The sequence below is a fragment of the Adiantum capillus-veneris genome, chromosome 1 (genome assembly GCF_014529385.1).
Source record: "Adiantum capillus-veneris isolate H3 chromosome 1, ASM1452938v2, whole genome shotgun sequence".
NCBI classification, from domain to species: domain Eukaryota; kingdom Viridiplantae; phylum Streptophyta; class Polypodiopsida; order Polypodiales; family Pteridaceae; genus Adiantum; species Adiantum capillus-veneris.
Window position 1 is genome coordinate 78,926,222 of NC_140931.1, and position 19,759 is coordinate 78,945,980.

The 19,759-nt window shown below is 44.6% G+C and overlaps 1 protein-coding gene across 1 annotated transcript; it reads left to right on the forward strand.

Moving 5' to 3' along the window:
• Positions 1–16,872: 16,872 nt before the first annotated feature.
• Positions 16,873–19,321, forward strand: LOC147465027 (U-box domain-containing protein 17-like). Its single transcript, XM_086517482.1, has one exon. It carries the CDS (start codon positions 17,050–17,052, stop codon positions 19,162–19,164), a length of 2,115 nt encoding a protein of 704 aa, XP_086373608.1. The 5' UTR covers positions 16,873–17,049; the 3' UTR covers positions 19,165–19,321.
• Positions 19,322–19,759: the final 438 nt, after the last annotated feature.

Genomic DNA, 19,759 nt, shown 5'->3' on the forward strand with positions numbered 1-19,759 from the left:
TTAATAGACTCGGAGACCTTGGCAAATTCTCCCTAGCATAGAGAGACTCTTCACAAAAATAAACAGAAAGCAAAAACTCTAGTCTATTAATCAAAACTGTGGCCCCCAAAAGAACTCGTGAAAATCAGCAATCAAAGGATGATATCAGTACAAAGAGGGCCACGGCCACTCACGACCATGAGGGCGGTCCGAGTAGCATTCCGACGGACGAGAGTGTTCGTGTCCCCAAGCCAGAACAGATCTTGGACCAGTCCTAGGTGGGTCCTTGGTTATGAATTAAGTTTATAAGTAGCATAAATCTTTTTAAGTGATAGCATTGCCTTCCTTAAGGAGTGGATAGTACTTAGGAAATATCAAACTGAATGAGAATAGAAGGATTCCTTCCAAGATAAGGGCATGTTCCCTCGATTTTTCTTGCTTAGAAACTCTAATGTTTATTAAGCCTAGACATTTGTCAAGGACCACATCACGAATTAAGAGTTGGCGGGTTGGGGACCTCTTAATGTGCTTATGAAATTTTACACATATTTTATCTAACATAATGCAATACCCTCATCACACTACATAAACTAAATGGTTGAATAATGATGAAAAAACCCCAAATGTAACATCTCAAATGTGGCATTCAAATTAGCCTTAAACTCTATGGATCTCATTTGGACCATCATCTACAGGTTTTACATAAAAAGTGCTCTCAATTGGACTATTTTGACATCCACATGCACTCAAATGATTATCCATTTTCTCGTGCCAAGCACAAGAAGAGTGCTTTAAACCATAAAATGCTCTGTTATATCCGCACACTTTCTTTTTCTTTCCTTTCTTGACAAAACCATGCAACTACATTACATACACTTTCTCATACAAGTCACCATTCAAGAAAATGATTTTCATGTCCATTGTTAATGTACATCCCATCCAAAATAAGTTGCCGATGCACAAATGAAATGATTAGTACTCTCACAAAAAATGGCAGCAAAATTTTCTTCATAATCAATGCCCTTTTTTTTGTGTATACCCTTTTGCAACAAGCCTTGCCTTATAGGGAATCAATACTACAATCCAGCTTATGTTTCAGCTTATAAACCCACTTTCTACCATTGGTCTTCTTTCGAAGAAGCTAGTTACATACAAACCAAGCATTTTCTTTACAAGTGCATCATATTCATCTTGCATAACACTCAACAAATTCTCTAAATTTTGTGCTTCATCAAACGTAAGATGTTCATCCTTGTCACATATACTTGAGATAGCCAAAGCAATAATAAACTAACGCACACAAAACATGATGAGAACCTGAACAAGTACGATTGAACAAAGTGCATCCAATTTACAGTCACGAAAAACACTAGCCATTTGGACATCTCTCTAGCTCCCTCATTTTCACCTTTGTCCTCTGACAAGTACTTCATTTACATATGCATTAGAAATAGGCCGATCTATCACTTGAAACTTGTGTTGGCTAAATATTTGCTTCATTTGAGCTAACTTTTGTATTTCCACCATTGAAAAGAGACAACAAGGTATGAAAAATATCACGAGCTCACAAATGCCTCTTTAGCACATGAAAAGAAAGGTTTAAAATTCATCTCCAAAAAAACAATATCTCTAGAACTTAAGATACATTTTGACTACAAAATGATATAACATGTAACCCTTGCTCTCAACCGTTTAACCAACAAAGATGCATTTGACTTCCTTATCATCCAATATCCTTAACAAAGATGCATTTGACTTCCTTATCATCCAATATCCTGCATTGTTGTTGCAATACTAGAGCATAAGACAAGCAACCAAAAACACTCAAGTAACCAATATATGGCTTCTTATCATGCCATGCCTCATATAGAACCATAGACTGGAAATCTTTGGTGGGATACTTGTTAAGTATGTAGGCAATACACATGGCAAACTCTAGCCAAAAAGCACATGGTCACAAAGCTAGCTTTTGACCATACATATTGGCATCTCTATAAGTGACATGTTTTTCTTCTCAGCAACACTATTTTATTGAGGTGTCTAAAGCATTGTATATTAGTGTTTTATCGCACGATCATTTAGAAATGCATCAAGTTCTTTTGACATATAAACACCCCCCCCCCCCCCCCCCCCCCACAATTAGAATGGAGGGTAGACATAGTACAACCAGATACATTTTCAATCAACAACAAAAACTGTTTGAAGCACATAAACACTTTGTCTTAGCCTTAAGTGGATGTACCCATGTATGCCATCATGATCATTAATAAATTCATAAAGTATAAATTATTACTAAAAGTAGGAGTGTGTATCGTGTTAGGAAATAAGACGTAGCTAAATAGATAATTGAGTAGATTACTTGATGGAGAGAGACAGATTTACATACACGAGATTATAGAGTAGAGAGAGAGAGAGAGAGTACACACGATATACGTGGTTCACCCAATGTGGGCTACGTCCGCGGGAAAGCAGCCACTCAATGGCTTTAGTACTTCAAAACAAGAAGTAGTTTATAAAGGGATTATACCCTTAATGGAGCTTCCGCCTTGCTTCACTCTCACCACCTCACCCTCACCTTGTTGCATCAACTTCACACTCTGAAATGTGTGTAGAAATGGCCTCCTTTTATAGGCCAAAAGGGCTGCCCTCTCTTATGAGAGGAAATCGAACCCTCCAATCCGCCCATGTGTGGCCGCCCTTGAAGACAAGTCCCCTTTTGAATTCGGCCACTAGCCACCGGCCATTGACTTCCGACCACCGGCCACCGGCCATTGACTACCGGCAACCGGCCACCGGCCAACCGACTGGTTGTTTTCCGACCACTTTCCGGCTGCCGTCCGGCCATAATATTCCGACGAAAAGGAATATTCCGGCGAGGGAAAAAAAAGTATCAGGGGCCTCCACCCCCAAGGCCCCTAAATTTGCTCCATATTCTTGTTCGTGAAAATTTTGGTTTCCGGTGAGTGATTTTCCTTCACACACGATGGCTTCTCCTCATAATGGGGGCCTTACAAATGTGCACTTTTACCACAAAAAATTACAAGGGTAAATCAGGCTCCATACTTAACAATCTCCCACTTGGAGACTGATCTCCAAACCAAACATGTGACTTCTTTCCATTCTGGCTTCTTATCCTTGAATGCCGATTGAAGATGAGCAAAAGCTCAACTTCTCCTTGTTGACCACCTTTGTAAACATGTCTACAGGATTTTCACTTATATGCACCTTTCCTAGCTTTAGCTGTCCCTCTTCCAAAAGAGTGCGTATGAAGTGATATCTCACCTCAATGTGCTTTGTCCTTGAATGAAAGGCTGAGTTCTTCACAAGATGGATAGCGCTTTGGCTTGAATCCAAGCTCTTCTAAGAATCTGTGAAGCCACAGAATTTCTTTGCTTGCCTCCGTCATTGCTATATACTCTGCCCAACTTACTGTTGTGCCTCCAACCATGAACACATAGCCAGTAGTGCTCCTTCGAGTATCTTTGTCACCTGCCATATCTGCATCAGCATACCCTTCTAGAAAAATATCAGTTCCTCCAAAATACAAACCATTTGTTGTTGTCCCTTTTAGATACCTAAGTATCCACTTCACAGCTTGCCAATGCTCTTTATCTGGGTTGTCCATGAACCTACTCACAACTCCCACTGCATGTGCAATGTCTGGCCTTGTCCACACCATAGCATACATTAGAGAACCTACCGCTGCAGCAGATGGAACTTTAGACATATAGGCTATCTCCTCTTGTGTCTTTGGACACATATCCTTCGTTAGTTTAAAATGACCAACCAAAGGTGTAGAAACTGGTTTTGCATTTTGCATTGCAAACCTTTCTAGTACCTTCTTGATGTAATCTTCTTGAGATAGCTTTATTGTCTTCTTCGTCCTGTCCCTTGATATTTTCATACCAAGTATCCTCTTTGCACAACCTAAATCTTTCATTGAAAAAGATTTAGACAGCTCCTCTTTTAGGTCTTTGATGTCCTGCATGTTAGCACTTGCAATCAACATGTCATCAACATATAACATTAGGATGATGAATTTCCCATCTCCCAAATTCTTCGTGTAGACGCAGTGATCCGAGTTGCATCTTGTGAATCCATGATCCAACATCCATCGATCAAACTTCAAGTACCATTGTCTTGATGCTTGCTTTAAACCATACAAGCTCTTCTTTAATCTGCAAACCATTTTCTCCTTACCTTTTACTTCATACCCCTTTGGTTGAAGCATGTAGATTTCCTCCTCTAAGTCACCGTGAGGGAATGCCATATTTACATCCATTTGCTCGAGATTTAGATCATGAGCAGCCACAAGGCTTAAGACAAGCCTAATTGAGTTCATTTTTACAACAGGAGAAAATATTTCATTGAAGTCAATACCTATTGAGAAAAACCTTTTACCAGAAGCCTAGACTTGTACCTTTTCTTCCCACCTTCTTCTTCCTTCACCTTGTACACCCATTTGTTTTGAAGTGCCCGCTTACCTTTAGGCAACTCAACCAACTCCCATGTTTGGTTGCGATGTAGTGAGTCCATCTCCACTTGCATGCTCTTCGTCCATTCTTCTTTGGATTCATGTTGCATAGCTTCTTCGTATGATCCTGGCTCTCCAGAATCTGAGATCAAGAGATGGTTGAAGGAAGGAACAAACCTTTCTGGAGGTCTACTTGCTCTTGTAGATCTTCGGGGAACAGGTTGAGGATCTTCATTTGGTTGTTTGACGTTGTTGCACATTGTCACCGTTTGCAGTCCTTGAGTCTTCACCGTCCTCAAGCTCCATGTACTCATCACCTGTTTCTTTTGTTTGTTTTCTTTCCAAGTAATCTTTGTACATATTTTGTTCGTTAAAAATTACATCCCTACTCCTTAAGATTTTACCATCTTAAGGATTCCATAGGCGATACCCAAAGTCACCTTCTCCATAGCCAATGAAGAAACACTTTTTGGACTTTGCATCTAGCTTTGTTCTTAGGCTTCTATCTATGTGCATGAAAGCCTCACACCCAAACACTTTGAAAAATGCATAATTCACCGGTTTACCTGTCCATGCCTCTTTTGGAACTCCCCCATCCAATGTCGTTGAGGGTGACCGATTGATTAAGGACACATACGTACTTACAGCTTCCGCCTAAAGCTCAAGCAGTAGGCCTGCATGTAGCCGCATGCTTCGTGCTCGCTCCATGATTGTCCTATTCATCCTTTCCAAAATCCCATTTTGTTGAGGTGTTCTTGGGGTTGTCCTTTGCCTCCGAATGCCATTGCTAGCACAAAAGCTTTCAAAAGCTTGGCTGCAATATTCACCTCCATTGTCGGATCTGAGGCATTTGACCTTGGTACCTGTTTCATTCTCCACAAAGGCTTTCCACCTTTGAAATATGGAAAATACATCGGATTTATTCTTCATGACATAAACCCATGTTTTTCTAGTCGCATCGTCTATGAATGTTACATAGTACAATGAGCCACCAAGTGATGGTGTAGTTGCAGGACCCCAAGCATCAGAATGAACCAACTCAAGTTTTTTATTTTTTCTTTCATTTTCTGATTTTTGAAATTTTACCCTCTTTTGTTTACCATAAACACAATCTTCACAGAACTCTAAGTCCACTTCTTTCAAACCTGGTAGAAGCTTCTTTGTTTGAAGGATTTGCATTCCTTTGGCACTCATATGCCCAAGTCGATAGTGCCACACCGCACTATCAACTTCTGTAGTTGCTGCACAAGCTGAAGGTTGCGTGCTAACAGTACACAAGTAAAGTGTACCAACCTTTTCTCCCTTGGCAACCACCAAAGATCCCTTTGAGATCTTCCACCGTTTGTTTCCGAATGCAATGTTGTGACCTTCATCGTCCAATTGTCCTGTAGAGATCAAATTTTTCCGAAGAGAAGGAACATGCCTAACATCTTTAACCTTCCATTCATTTCCATTAGCAGTTTTGACAGAAACTGTACCTTTGCCGACAATCTCACAAGCTTCATCATCTCCCAAGTATACATACGCAAAATTACCTTCGGTGTAGTCTTGGAAATGTTTCTTGTGTGGTGTCGCATGGAATGAAGCCCCGGAATCTACTATCCAGGAATTAGACACATTGTCTAATGAGAGAATTAGAGCATCTTGCTCTACTTTACCTGCCACATTGGCCTCCGATGTTGGCTTGTTGTCTTGAGACTCTGTCTCCTTCTTCTTCTTGGACCAGAAATCCTTCTTGACGTGGCCCTTCTTGCCGCAGTTCCAACATTCAAGAACTGACTTTGTGCGTGACTTGCTCCGTCTTGAGCGATCACGACCCTTTTGGTTTTTGAACCTCTCCTTAGGCCTTCCTCTTGTTTCCACTGACAATGCAGCAATTGATGATTCTCCTGTGCTTCTCCTTCGTATTTCCTCGCTTAGGAGAACACCCACGACATCATCAAACTTAAGAGTATTTGTACCAGAGATAGAATTACTTACAGCCATCACAAGGCTGTCCCAACTATCCGGTAGAGATGATAATATGAGGAGAGCTCGCACTTCGTCATCGAAATTGATTTTCACCGATCGAAGTTGACTTATGTTTGTGTTAAAGTCATTTAGGTGTTCTGCAACTGAACCATTCTCTGCCATCTTTAGATTGAACAAGCGCTTCATAAGAAATACCTTATTGGATGCCGATGGTTTCTCGTAGAAGTCGTTAAGTGACTTCATCAAGTCCTCCGTGGTCTTCATCTCCGAAACATTGAAGGCCACCATTGATGCCAAGCTTAACCGGATTGTTCCCAGGGCCTTTCGATCAAGGACAAGCCATGCTTCATTCACCATTGTTGCGGGCTTCTTCGCAAGACCGCCTAGTGGCAAATAGAGGTCCTTTTGGTAGAGATAGTCTTCAATCTGCATCTTCCAATGTTGGTAGTTTTTGCCATTGAACTTCTCAATCTTGAGCTTCCCTTCCTCCGCCATAACTCCCACTCAATTCAAGGAATCCTTTCCTTGAGATAATTTAGCTACGAGCAAACCTTGCTCTGATACCAATTGTTAGGAAATAAGACGTAGCTAAATAGATAATTGAGTAGATTACTTAATGGAGAGAGACAGATTTACATACACGAGATTATAGAGTAGAGAGAGAGAGAGAGAGAGTACACACGATATACGTGGTTCACCCAATGTGGGCTACGTCCACGGGAAAGCAGCCACTCAATGGCTTTAGTACTTCAAAACAAGAAGTAGTTTACAAAGGGATTATACCCTTAATGGAGCTCCCGCCTTGCTTCACTCTCACCACCTCATCCTCACCTTGTTGCATCAAATTCACACTCTGAAATGTGTGTAGAAATGGCCTCCTTTTATAGGCCAAAAGGGTTGCCCTCTCTTATGAGAGGCAGCCATGTGTAGCCGCCCTTGTGTGAATAAGTCTGAATCGGACCCTCCAATCCGCCCATGTGTGGCCGCCCTTAAGAAGACAAGTCCGCTTTTGAATTCGGCCACCGGCCACCGGCCAACCGACCGGTTGTTTTTCGACCACTTTCCGGCCGCCGTCCGGCCATAATATTCCGGCAAAAAGGAATATTCCGGCGAGGGGAAAAAAAGTCTCGGGGGCCCCTAAAGTTGCCCCTGATTCTTGTTCGTGAAAATTTTGGTTTCCGGTGAGTGATTTTCCTTCACGCACAATGGCTTCTCCTCATAATGGGGGCCTTACAAATGTGCGCTTTTACCACAAAAAATTACAAGGGTAAATCAAGCTCCATACTTAACATATCAAGTCGCAAACATCAATGTAAACAATCTGTAATTTGCAAGTAGCTTGCACGGAATGATCTTTTGAAAACCTAGAACACTGCATTTTCCCAGAGTACAATCTTCACAAATCTACTTAGTTGGTGAGGCAATGAGATAACCATATTAGCTTTTTGCAAATGCATCAAACTTGTAGAATTCAAATGTCCAAAATTTTAATGCCATAGTTTAGCATCGAAAACAACTTTTGAATCTGTGACTGCATTTGCAAAGTTTTCATACACTTTTTGTAAGAATTGAGTTTATATAGCACACGAGACAAGGTACATGATGCCACAATAGTATCACTGAAAGTAAGATCGTGAATAATGCATCCATCATCCACAAACTTTACAGCAAGACCAAGTCTTACTAATAGAAAAAATAACAATAGACTCTTTTTTATCTTAAGCAAAAAAAGTACATTAGAAAGTGTGAATGAACTGCGATTAGTTATAGTGCGTACAATCTTTCTGATTCCCTGAACTGTGTAAGAGGAATTGTTGGCTCAAGTGACAATATTCCCATTGGAGACATCATTAAGAGAAGTGAACAAGTCATGAGATGTAATGTGGTTTGTAGCGCCACTGTCAAGATATCACACATGTGAATCTACAAACTCAATCATGTGTGCATCATGAACAGAAGGTTCATACTGACACTATATAATAAAAGTCCATACTGCATCGGCAATAGAATTTTAAATTTTTGCAATGACTGCATTTAAAGAAGATTCACTTTCTTTTACGTGCCTCTTTAGTATTTAGCTTAGGGCTTTGCTTTATCACATTATGATCAACAATTGTACAATAGCTGAAACACAACTTTTTATCCTGTGTCTTAGCAGATTTATTAGATGCATTATTATTATGGGAGTCATCTGTCACAGATGGTTTGCTACCTAAAGAAGGAAATAGCACGTTGCTTAGGCCAGTTTTTCCTCCATATATTCTTGTAATTGCAAAGTGATAAACCCGTCAAATTTAATAGCATTATCAATGCCTTATACAACAAGCTTCAAAGCAAAAGCAAAAGTCTCATACGTATTTGGTAATGCATCGAAGAGAGTCTCCATCGAGTTTGTCATCAGCAGACTGTTGGGTTAAAGGCCCGTGTGCCCGGCTGCCCGTTGTTCAGCCGCCCATGTACAGCCATTCATTTACTCATTCATAATAACTATACTCATAACTACACATTGTAGTGTGAGTACCGCCCCGCCACACACTGTGTCTATCTCCTTCTTCGTGTTGGCTCTTTGTGTGTGTGCTCTCCGATCCCAACAAGTGGTATTAGAGCTTGGTAGTGAGAGCATTGAGAGCTTCATCATCATTGTTGAGTGTGTTGAAACTTGCTGCTGTTTCATTGCCGTTTTTCGGTTTCGCGCGCATTTCTAAAGAGCAGAAGGTTTTTCTGAGCTTGGCATTGGAAGGTTCAGCACTCCGCGAGTATTTTCAGCAGGTGTCCTGCGGTTTAACCCCCCTTTCGGAGCCATTCGTGCCATTAGAAATCCCATCCGAGCTACAGACTAGGAGCTGCGTTTTTCAGCTCTCTTTGGTAGTTTTCTACTGCCAGAGCTTCCATAGCCATTACAGGTGCCATTGTTGTAGTGTCTTCCACTTACGTGAGCCCACAGCTCATTTGAGAGTGTGTAGCCTCTTCTTGGAGTGGCCTCATACACACAGATAGAGTGGGAGTTTTGACGACATTGTCTTCTTCGACTACAGGTACAGGTACAGGTGCAGGTACAGGTACAGGTACGGGTACAGGTTACAGGTTACAGGGAGCTTTGGATACAGGTTTCTTCTGTTGTTACAAAACATGTATTTTGACTTTGGGACAGCCATGTATATGGTTGTGGTTTGAGTGGGAGCTTCTACTCTTCTGGGCAGTCTATTTATGCGTGTTCTTAAGCTACAGGTTTACATCATCTATGTATGTTGATGGATGTGGATATGGCAGTTTGACAGACACTCTTTATGCATGATATTGTGGAGATTTGGTTCACTTATACATAGAGCGGGTTTGCTCTTGCTTGCAGTGTTGCGGTTTGAGTACGGACAGGTACTTGGTTGACAGTAGAGATTGGACTTCGTTGAGCTTGTGCATTGGTTATATGCTCACTTGGATCCATTTATGCTCACGGATTTGTGTAAGCTTGGTCAGCTTATGTCTCTATTGTGGTTATTCAGGCATGGAGTATGTTTATGCCTCTATGACAGCTCATTGTTGATGCATTTTGTGGCACGGTTTGCCTAGGCCGGTTGAGTTACAGGTGTCACGGGTTTATGCATTTGTTTGTGGATTTCTACGTATGTTTTTTGACCATATTATGGGCTGATTTATACTCTATGCGTTTGCTCTTTGATTGAGCAGCAGGTGTTGTCAGATTTGCAACACTACTTTGTTGTGGCAGTTTGTTGGTTGGTTACAAGTTTCTCATTGTTGCATTCTTGTTGTAATGGGCACTAAAGAGGACACACTTTTCAATATTGAGAAGTTGGATGGTGCTAACTTCTCATATTGGAAAGATCAGATTTGGGATGTCTTGGTGCAGAAGAAACAGATTCGACCTCTAAAGCTGCAGGGAGTTAAGCCAGAGAACATGGAGAGGGATGATTGGGAGGAGTTGGATGAGATGTGCAGGTCTACCATTAGGCTTTCCCTTTCAAAGTCTGTTTATTACAATGTGAAAGATGCACAAGGTGGAGCTTATGAGCTATGGCAGCGGATTTGCGATATGTATGATAAGCATTCGGCTGCTTCTATGGTGTATTGGATTAAAAAGCTTATTGATTTGCGAATGGAGGAAGGTGCTTCCATGAATGCGCATTTGAATGAGTTCAATACAATTTTTAGCCAACTTGCTACGCAGAAAATTACGTTTGAGGACAATGTAAAAGCTATGTTTTTACTTGTCACGTTGCCTGAGTCATGGGACACATTTAGGACAGCCATAAGTAACTCGGTTCCTGCGGATGAGTTGACAAGTACTAATGTGGAGTCTAGTCTTCTCACGGAAGAGATTAATCGAAATAATAATGCAGGTAGTAAGTCTTCTAGTGCAATGGTTGTCAGAGGCAGGACTATGGACAAGTATAAGTCCAACAGGGGTAAATCTAGAAGCAAGTCCCGTGCAGGCACAAGTAAAAAGGATGTGGAATGTTTTCAATGTGGTAGAAAAGGCCATTTCAAAAAGGATTGCTACAAGTGGAAAAGGGAAAATGGAGATGGTAAGAAGAAGGACCATGATGCTAAGGACAAGCCTAAGTCCAATGTCAAGATTGAGGAGTTAAATGCAACACAGGGAGAGTGTAGCTCTCAAGATGACCATGTATGTGCTCCGACTAGTGCTACTAGTGAAGAGCTTGGTGATGTGTTGCTTGCATCCTATTTTGATGACGCTTTTCTTCTCACTCATGAGAGTAGTATGCCTATGGATTGGGTCATTGACAGTGGTGCTTCTTTTCACGTTACGCCTCATAGGTCGTGGTTTCATGACTATGATGCTTCGAGCACAGGTACTGTCAGGATTGCCGATGGGCGTTCTATGCAGATTCATGGCATTGGGGATATTCATTTGGCTATGCCAAACTCTACTACGTTTGTCTTGCAGCGTGTGCGTCATGTGCCGGCTCTTGCAAAAAGCTTGATTAGTGTGGGTCAGTTGGATTCACTTGGTTTCAATGTATCTTTTGGTGATGGAGGTTGGAAGATCACTAAGGGCAGCCTTGTTTTGGTTAAAGGTGCTAAGAAGAATACGTTGTATTCCCTTTGTGTAGCTAGTGTGGCTGATCACATTGTGGGGATCACGGAGCAACCTCCTGCTTCTTTATGGCATCAACGTTTGGGGCATATGTCACTGAAAGGTTTGAAGTTGTTGGCACGTGCGGATTACATTCCCGTTTCAGATTTTGGTGGTTTTGAGTTTTGTGATCACTGCCTTTATGGTCGACATGCTCGGTCTTCTCATAAGAAAAGTGTTCCACACAGATCTTTGGAAAAGCTAGCTTTGGTGCATAGTGATGTATGTGGGCCGATGCCCAATGCTTCTCTTGGAGGTGCTATGTACTTTGTTACGTTCATTGATGATGCTAGCAGGAAGGTATGGGCATACCCCATTCGTAAGAAGGATATGGTGTTTGATATATTTAAGCAATGGTTGGCTCTTGTTGAGAACCAATCAGGTTGTAAGTTGAAGTGCTTACGTACGGACAATGGGGGTGAATTTATATCTCATGCTTTCACAACATTATGTGTTGAGAAGGGTATACGGTGCGAGCTTAGTGCTCCCTATACACCTCCTCAAAATGGTGTGGCAGAGCGCATGAACAGGACTATACAGGAAAAAGTCCGTAGTATGCTTTCTATGGCTGGTTTGTCAAATGGATTTTGGGCTGAAGCTGTTGCCACTTCTGTGCATTTGATAAATCGTTCACCTAGTGTTCCTTTGGGCTTCAAAGTGCCTGAAGAGGTATGGACAGGTTTGCCACCTTCGTATGGTCACCTTCGTGTTTTTGGCTGTGAAGCTTATGTACATGTACCTAAGGCAAAACGCAGCAAATTGGATCCAAAGAGCAAGAGATGTATCTTCTTGGGTTATGGTAGCTCTGATGAGATGGGTTATCGATTGTGGGAACCTATTGAGAGGAAGATTGTGCGCAGCCATGATGTTGTTTTTCATGAGGACTCTATGTATAGAGCATCACCGCGAACGGTTGAGGTTCGGCGTGTGATATTTGAGGAGGATGGTCATCGGTATGATGGTCCCATGGCTGCTCGTGGGCAGCCCATTGACCCTCAAGTGGGAGATCAGCCCTTGTTGGGAGATCATGTAGATGTGGGACAGCCAGATGCACCTCCTGCACAGTCTTTGAGGCGTTTAGAGCGGCGTGCAAGACAGCCTCACGTTTTGTGCCTTCTATGGATTATGTATTGTTGACTGATTGCGGGGAGCCATCATGTTATGATGAGGCCATGTCTAGTGTTGACAAGCTCAAGTGGGAGCAGGCTATGCAGTCAGAGATGGATTCGTTGATCCAAAATGAAACGTGGGAGCTTACTCCTTTGCCAAAGGGTAAGAAGGCACTACCATGCAAGTGGGTTTACAAGATAAAATTGTGTTCAATGGATGCAAAGCCTAGGTACAAAGCAAGGCTTGTGGCTAAAGGATTCAAGCAACAGAAGGGCATTGATTTTGACGAGATCTTCTCCCCAGTGGTGAAGATGTCTACTTTGCGTATGTTGTTTGCTTTGGTAGCTACAGAAGACATGGAGTTGAAGCAAATGGATGTAAAAACAGCTTTCTTACATCCAGACTTGCACGAGGATTTGTACATGGAGCAACCAAGTGGGTTTGTTATTCATGGCTCAAAGAAGATGGTATGCCGGCTTCTTAAGACCTTGTATGGGTTGAAGAAATCATCTCGTGAATGGTATCGTAAGTTTGATGCATTCATGAGTTCATTGGGCTATGTACGCAGTTATGAGGACCCATGCCTCTATACTCGCAAGGCTGCAGATGGTAGTCTTATTGTTTTGGTTTTGTATGTGGATGACATGCTGATCGCAGGGAAGTGTATTTCTGATGTGGATGCCTTGAAACATAGACTACATGAGACCTTTTCCATGAAGGATCTTGGGGATGCCAGTCATATTTTGGGTATGCGGATCACTCGTGATCGTTCTCACAAGATGCTCTTTCTTAGTCAGAAAGAGTACATTGACAAGGTGCTTGAGCGTTTTCATATGGAAGGGGGGAAGGCCATTAGTACCCCGTTGCCTCCATATGTAAAACTCAACCATGATGACTGCCCTCAGACAGATTTGGAGACTACAGAGATGTCTCAGATTCCCTATGCGTCAGCTGTTGGTTCCTTGATGTATGCCATGGTGGCTACGCGTCCAGATCTTGCTCATGCAGTTGGTGTGGCTAGCAGGTACATGTCTAACCCGGGCAAGCATCATTGGGATGCAGTGAGAGGTATTCTCAGATACTTGAGAGGGACTTCAGAGTTGTCCCTATGTTATGGTGAGAAGGATATGTCTATTTGCGGATATACAGATTCAGACTATGTAGGGTTAGTGGACTCGAGGAAGTCTACTAGCGGCTATGTGTTCACAGTTGCAGGTGGACCGGTTTCGTGGGCATCACGTTTACAGCCATGCGTTGCTTTGAGCACTACAGAGGCTAAATATATGGCTGCCAAGGAGGCCGTATGGCTCTCACGACTAGTGGGAGATCTTGGTATGGCTGGTGATGCTCCGATTCTACATTGTGATAGCCAGAGTGCCATAGCGTTGGCACGGAATCCTGTCTTCCATGCGAAGACAAAGCACATTGAGGTGAGGTATCACTTCATACGAGAGGTGCTAGAGGACAAGCGCATAGAGCTTGTCAAGGTACACACTGACGATAACCCTGCTGATCTACTCACGAAGTCGTTACCCTCACAGCGGTTTGCACACTGTAGATCGCTGATGGGTATGGCTTGACTTCTTTTGCTGTACTTTGGCCACTTTAAAGGCACACTGCCTTTAAGTGGGAGATTGTTGGGTTAAAGGCCCGTGTGCCCGGCTGCCCGTTGTTCAGCCGCCCATGTACAGCCATTCATTTACTCATTCATAATAACTATACTCATAACTACACATTGTAGTGTGAGTACCGCCCCGCCACACACTGTGTCTATCTCCTTCTTCGTGTGTGTGCTCTCCGATCCCAACACAGACAACATCTTGAAAACATCATTATCCTCAGCCATAGTGAAGAGACTGAACCCGATGTAGAAAATGCCAAAATTGAGTAGAAAATGAAGGGAAATTTCACATGCTATATAGCACAAACCTCAATAACAGATTGTCAAAAACCTGTAATGCAAAAAATTATAGTGGAATAATTATGCACGAAAAGAACAAAATTGTATGCATAGTACTTGCAGTAGTGGATATGAAGGCGAAAACGGGGTCGAGTTCAAATTATGAACACACCAAACTCTACAAACTTGCCCAAAGTATTTATCGATATATGATGTTCTTCAAAGCTCACCAAAATTAAAGAAATTGAGTAGGGAATATTGGCGATTAAGAGAAGCTCAAGGCACACAATTGAGAGTGTATTACTTGGTGTGAAAATACAAGATAAGGTATGTGTTTGAAGTAGCATAATCTAACAATTTGCGTACTAATAAGGCGCGGTTGGCTCTTGAACACCTTTTCACCCAGGAAGAGATCGTTCTTGAAGAACCCAATTTTCCATGTCTTTTGCATCCATTTGCAGATATTTCTTGGCATCCCTTAAATAAGTGAGGGAAGGTCTTACTTGCAGTTCTACATTGTGAGCATTTGTCTAAATCGATACCTCTTGGTAGGACCTTCACACCGGTCGGTAAGGCTCTCCAACGTACCTTTCATTAAAAAACCTTCATCCCATGTGGCCATTGTGGGCACCAGATGTTCTTAACAATTGTCACCCATCGTTTGTCTAGCCATTGCTTGCACCACTGCTTGTTCAGGGGAAAGAACCAATTCATCGAGACCATGAGGGTGTTGTACACGTCTTGGTATGCGGTTTCAAGAAGTGCCTGTTCGAGGGCCACCGTTGAGAGGCTAGTTGGTCCGATTCTTTTGGGCCTCTGTTGCTCCTGTCCCAAAACTGTCCAGCCATTGAAGTCCTTTGTTATTCATCTTTCTCACCACTTCCCTCCAGAAGAGGTTCAAAAGGATACTTCCCGCCTTAGGAAACCAAGGGGACTAGTGAGTAATCGAGTTGTGAAAGTACCTAGTTATCTCTCTCTTAGAAAGCCAAGGGGACCAGTCAGTAATCGGGTTGTGAAAGTACCTAGTTATCTCTTCCCTCCTTAGAAAGCCAAGGGGACCAGTGAGTAATCAAGTTGTGAAAGTACCTAGTTATCTCTCCCTATTCCAAGGCCTGTGTTTCTCTGTTCCACTTTCGTACTAGCTCACCCGTTGTGTCCTGAAGTTTCAGGCTAGACAATCGTGCAGCAAGCAACTTGTCGTGCATCTCCAACCCTTTCGATGGCCGCCTTGCAAGCACAGCGTGCCGTTGTCCATCATGGCCTATGTCATAACAGCCCATGCTTGGTCTTGCTTTGTAATTGGAACCACAAACTTGGCATCCTGGCCCGGCGTATGAGTACTAGGGAAAAGGGGCCAAGTTTAGGCCACCGGAGGTGCATGGGCTAAGATCTCACACGGCGCTTCACAGATTTGTGTGAAAAGAGGTAAGGAAGATGCGTGCTAACGAGGGCTTGCTGAAGCAATTTGTTGCACTATCAAAGCTGCTGCAAAATCAAAACGCGACAGCTTAGCACAAGTTCTAATGCAAAATGAGACATAGCAAGGACGAGAGACGCCCCATCGCCAGATCTAGAACAACTGCAGGCCAATTGTGAACCGAAAATCTACCAATGAAACCATTACACGTCAACCAGATTACTCATTCGCTGTTGTCTGGCCATTGGGGGGAGGTATGTCATACTAAAGGACCCTGGCTTTTTATTGGCCCCTTTATGGTACGGTATCAGAATCCTAAGGCTGGTGTCACACTGGGACGGGGAATGGATGGCCATGCTGATTTGGCGTCCGCTCATTCGCCGTTGCAAAAAGAGAAAGCTGGCCGCAAGAGGATGTCAGAGGGGCGACCTCGCATGCCTGGCCAACTTTCCAAACGCGCGGCCATCTGCAAAAGTACACGCGCGAAAGCAATTGAGAGGGTTTGAGCCCTGTCGTGCAACGCCAAAGACGGATGATCTACCACTTGGGCTACTCTCATTGCTTGAGAGGAATGGGCAATGTTTCTTACATGTCCCAATGTGACAGCAATGGGCTGGCCACACCTGCAAATCACACTTGGACGGGCGTCTCAGTGTGACATAGGCCTAAATGCAAGTGGTCGTGGTCTTGTATGATACATGTTTGATAAATGCATCACGTTCATGTAGTGTTGGCGTCACTACTAAAGCTTTGAGCGGTGGCTTTCCTTCAGACTTCAATGCCAGTTGAGAGCAAGGGGAAAGGCCGAGGGGCCAGGGCCTTTTAAAAGGCTGCGTGAAGGTGATACCTAGTGGAAGACAAAAAAGAGAGAGATTGAAATGCAGAGAGAGAGAGAGAGAGGGCGTCAACGCGCTCATTTAGAAAGAGTCAAAACGAGCCGCTTCCAATACAACAGGCAGCTGCGCTCTCTCTCTTATCTCGCCCGAGACCAAATCTTCCGCTGCGTAGTTTTTAGTAGACTATAGGTATCCTCTCTGTAGTCTGTACCTTCGTTGTTGGCCTGCACATCGGCACACGAGCTCATCATGCCCCCCTCTTCTCATTCTTCTCTCCTGCAGCTTTCAGCAGCTTCCAGCGGGCTCTCCTGGCGGAAGCGCTCCATCGATGACACCACTTCCCTGCACGGCGCGGGCCTGGACGACCCCGTTACCTTAGCTCTCGTCAATGGCCTCCTCACCGCTGCCAAAGAGCTCAGCCTCTGCAAACAGCCTACTTTCTGCCAGCGCCATAATGCCAAAACCATCTGCAGACGCGCCAGCGCTCTCTGCCCTCTCTTCGAAGAGATCCGCGACTCCAGCGCCCAGCAGCAGCTATGGCTTCCCCCCTCGGCCCTTTCTTCTTTCCGCCTGCTCAGAACGGCCTTTCGCAACATCAAAGCCCTCATCCATGACTGCCGCCACACCAGCATCCTCCTCCTCCTCATGGAGCAGAACCTCCTCGCCACCCAATTCCATAACCTCACCTCCTCCATCGCTTCTGCTCTCTCGTCTCTCCCCTTCGATCTGCTCGACATCTCCCAGGAGACCCGCGAGCACGTCTCTCTCGTCCAGAAGCACGCTGTCCGCGCTACCCCCTTTGTAGATCCGGAGGAGCGTCTCTTGCAATCGGAGATCCTCTCTGTGTTGTCAGATTTGGAGATGCAGATTAGCCCAGATGCAGAGAAGCTGAAGCATATCTTCGAGACTCTGCGGTTCAATGACGCGACAGATTGTGAGAGGGAGCTTCGGCTGCTGGAGAATGAGAAGGAGAAGCTGAAGGGCGAAGGGATGTTTGCAGAGATACCAAATGTGAACAGCTTGGTAAGCTTGATGAGGTATGCAAGGTGCATGCTATATGGGCTAGGGCCAGAGCAGCAAGTGGCGGCTGCATGCAGGAAGTATGAGCTCTCATGTGCGAGCATGAGAAGGGTGGTTTTGGCACGCGTGGAGAAGACAGAGGAGGGAGGTGGCGTCCTTGTCCCTCAAGACTTCCTGTGCCCCATCTCTCTGGAGCTCATGGTTGACCCCGTTGCCATCTCTAGCGGCCAAACATATGAACGTGCCTCTATCTCCCGCTGGTTAGCGGAGGGTCACACCACCTGCCCCAAAACGGGCCTTAAACTCCTGCACAACATCCTCATCCCCAACTCCAGCCTCCGCCGCCTCATCGCCCAGTGGTGCGCGGAAAACGACTATATTCTCGACAACGCTGGTGCGAAGGACCCCGCTCAGAATCAAGAGCTGCCCATCACAAAAGCGGCCATGGAAGCCACCAAGCTTACAGCGGAGTTCCTTGTGGGGAAGCTCTCCGACGGATCCGCGCATGTGCAATGTCAGGCGGCGTATGAACTCCGGCTTATGGCAAAAGATGGGACGGATAACCGGGCCTGCGTGGCGGCCGCTGGCGCTGTGCCTGCTTTGGTGGCGCTGCTAGACGTAGTCGACACGTCAACGCAGGAAAATGCAGTGACGGCTCTGCTAAATTTGGCCATTAACGACAAAAACAAGGACATTATCATGCAGATAGACGGGGCCCTGGATCGGATAGTGGACATTCTCATGGCGGAGTCTGGAGCGACGCCAGCGGCCATGGAGAACGCTGCGGCGACCCTTTTCTGCATCAGCGCTGCTAAGGAGCACAGAAGGGCGGTGGGGTCCAGAACGGCGGCCATCGACGGGCTGTTGGCGATGTTGAGGGAAGGGAGTACACGAGGTAAGCGTGACGCGGCGGCGACGCTTTTCAATGTGGCGCTCAATGGGGAGCTAACGGCGGAGTTGTTGCGGAAAGGTGCAGTGGACGCAGCCATAGTGGCGCTGGAGGGGGAAGGGGGAGATGATGTGGCGGATGAGGTGGCAGCATTGCTGGCGGTTCTGGGGAGGGGGCAGGACGGGCTGGCGGCGGTGAGCGCCGGGATTGGGAGAGTGGTGGGGCAGCTGGTTGGGCTGGTGGCGGAGGGCAGTAGTCGGTCAAAAGAGTTCATGACAGCTCTGTTACTGGCTGCGTGCTGCAATGTCTCAGAAGCAGGCGATACTGCAGGTACCCTGCGCCATCAGTTACGCCGCTGTTCTGCGCTCTTGCCCGCTCTCCGCCGCCTGGTCGTTGGCGGCACTCCCCGAGCCCAGCGCAAGGCCGCCTCTCTCCTCAAAGTGCTTTACCGCTAGTGGGCAAGCCACGTATGCCCATTGTCCAATGTGCATGGATCCCATTGGATGCTTTGCTTCACATGTGAAAAAGTCTCGGAGGCACTTATCGATTGTAAAGTCTTTGTGGACAGTTGTACACTCAAGGGTATTATAGCAAATTTATGTCTTCTCTCTAGTTTAACCCGTGCACTCTAGTTCATTGAACGCGCACACTGTTTCAATTTTGCACCTAGTCCCCTATCAATTCTTCTCACAGGTATCCCGTTCCTCTCTCCCTCAATTTTCTGGTTATAATGAAAAAGTTTTGCAGCTTGGTTACTATGCTCTCCAAGGAAATGCTAGGGATATTCAAAAATCTCTGAGATGACAAAGGTGGATGCCATTCATTTTAGCTCTTTATGAGCCTTCCAAATTATATGTAATTTCTATATATTCTGATGCTCTAGGTAGCACTTGATGCATGTACCTTTGTTTTCATGCCATCTAAACTAACATAATATGGCAAATCGGGTAGTCTTTTACACGTGTCAAAATCTGCGACATGAAGGTTAAACTCCAAAACTGAGAGAAGCCCTTGTGCACGCGATAATGAGGGAGAGAGAGAAAAAAAAAA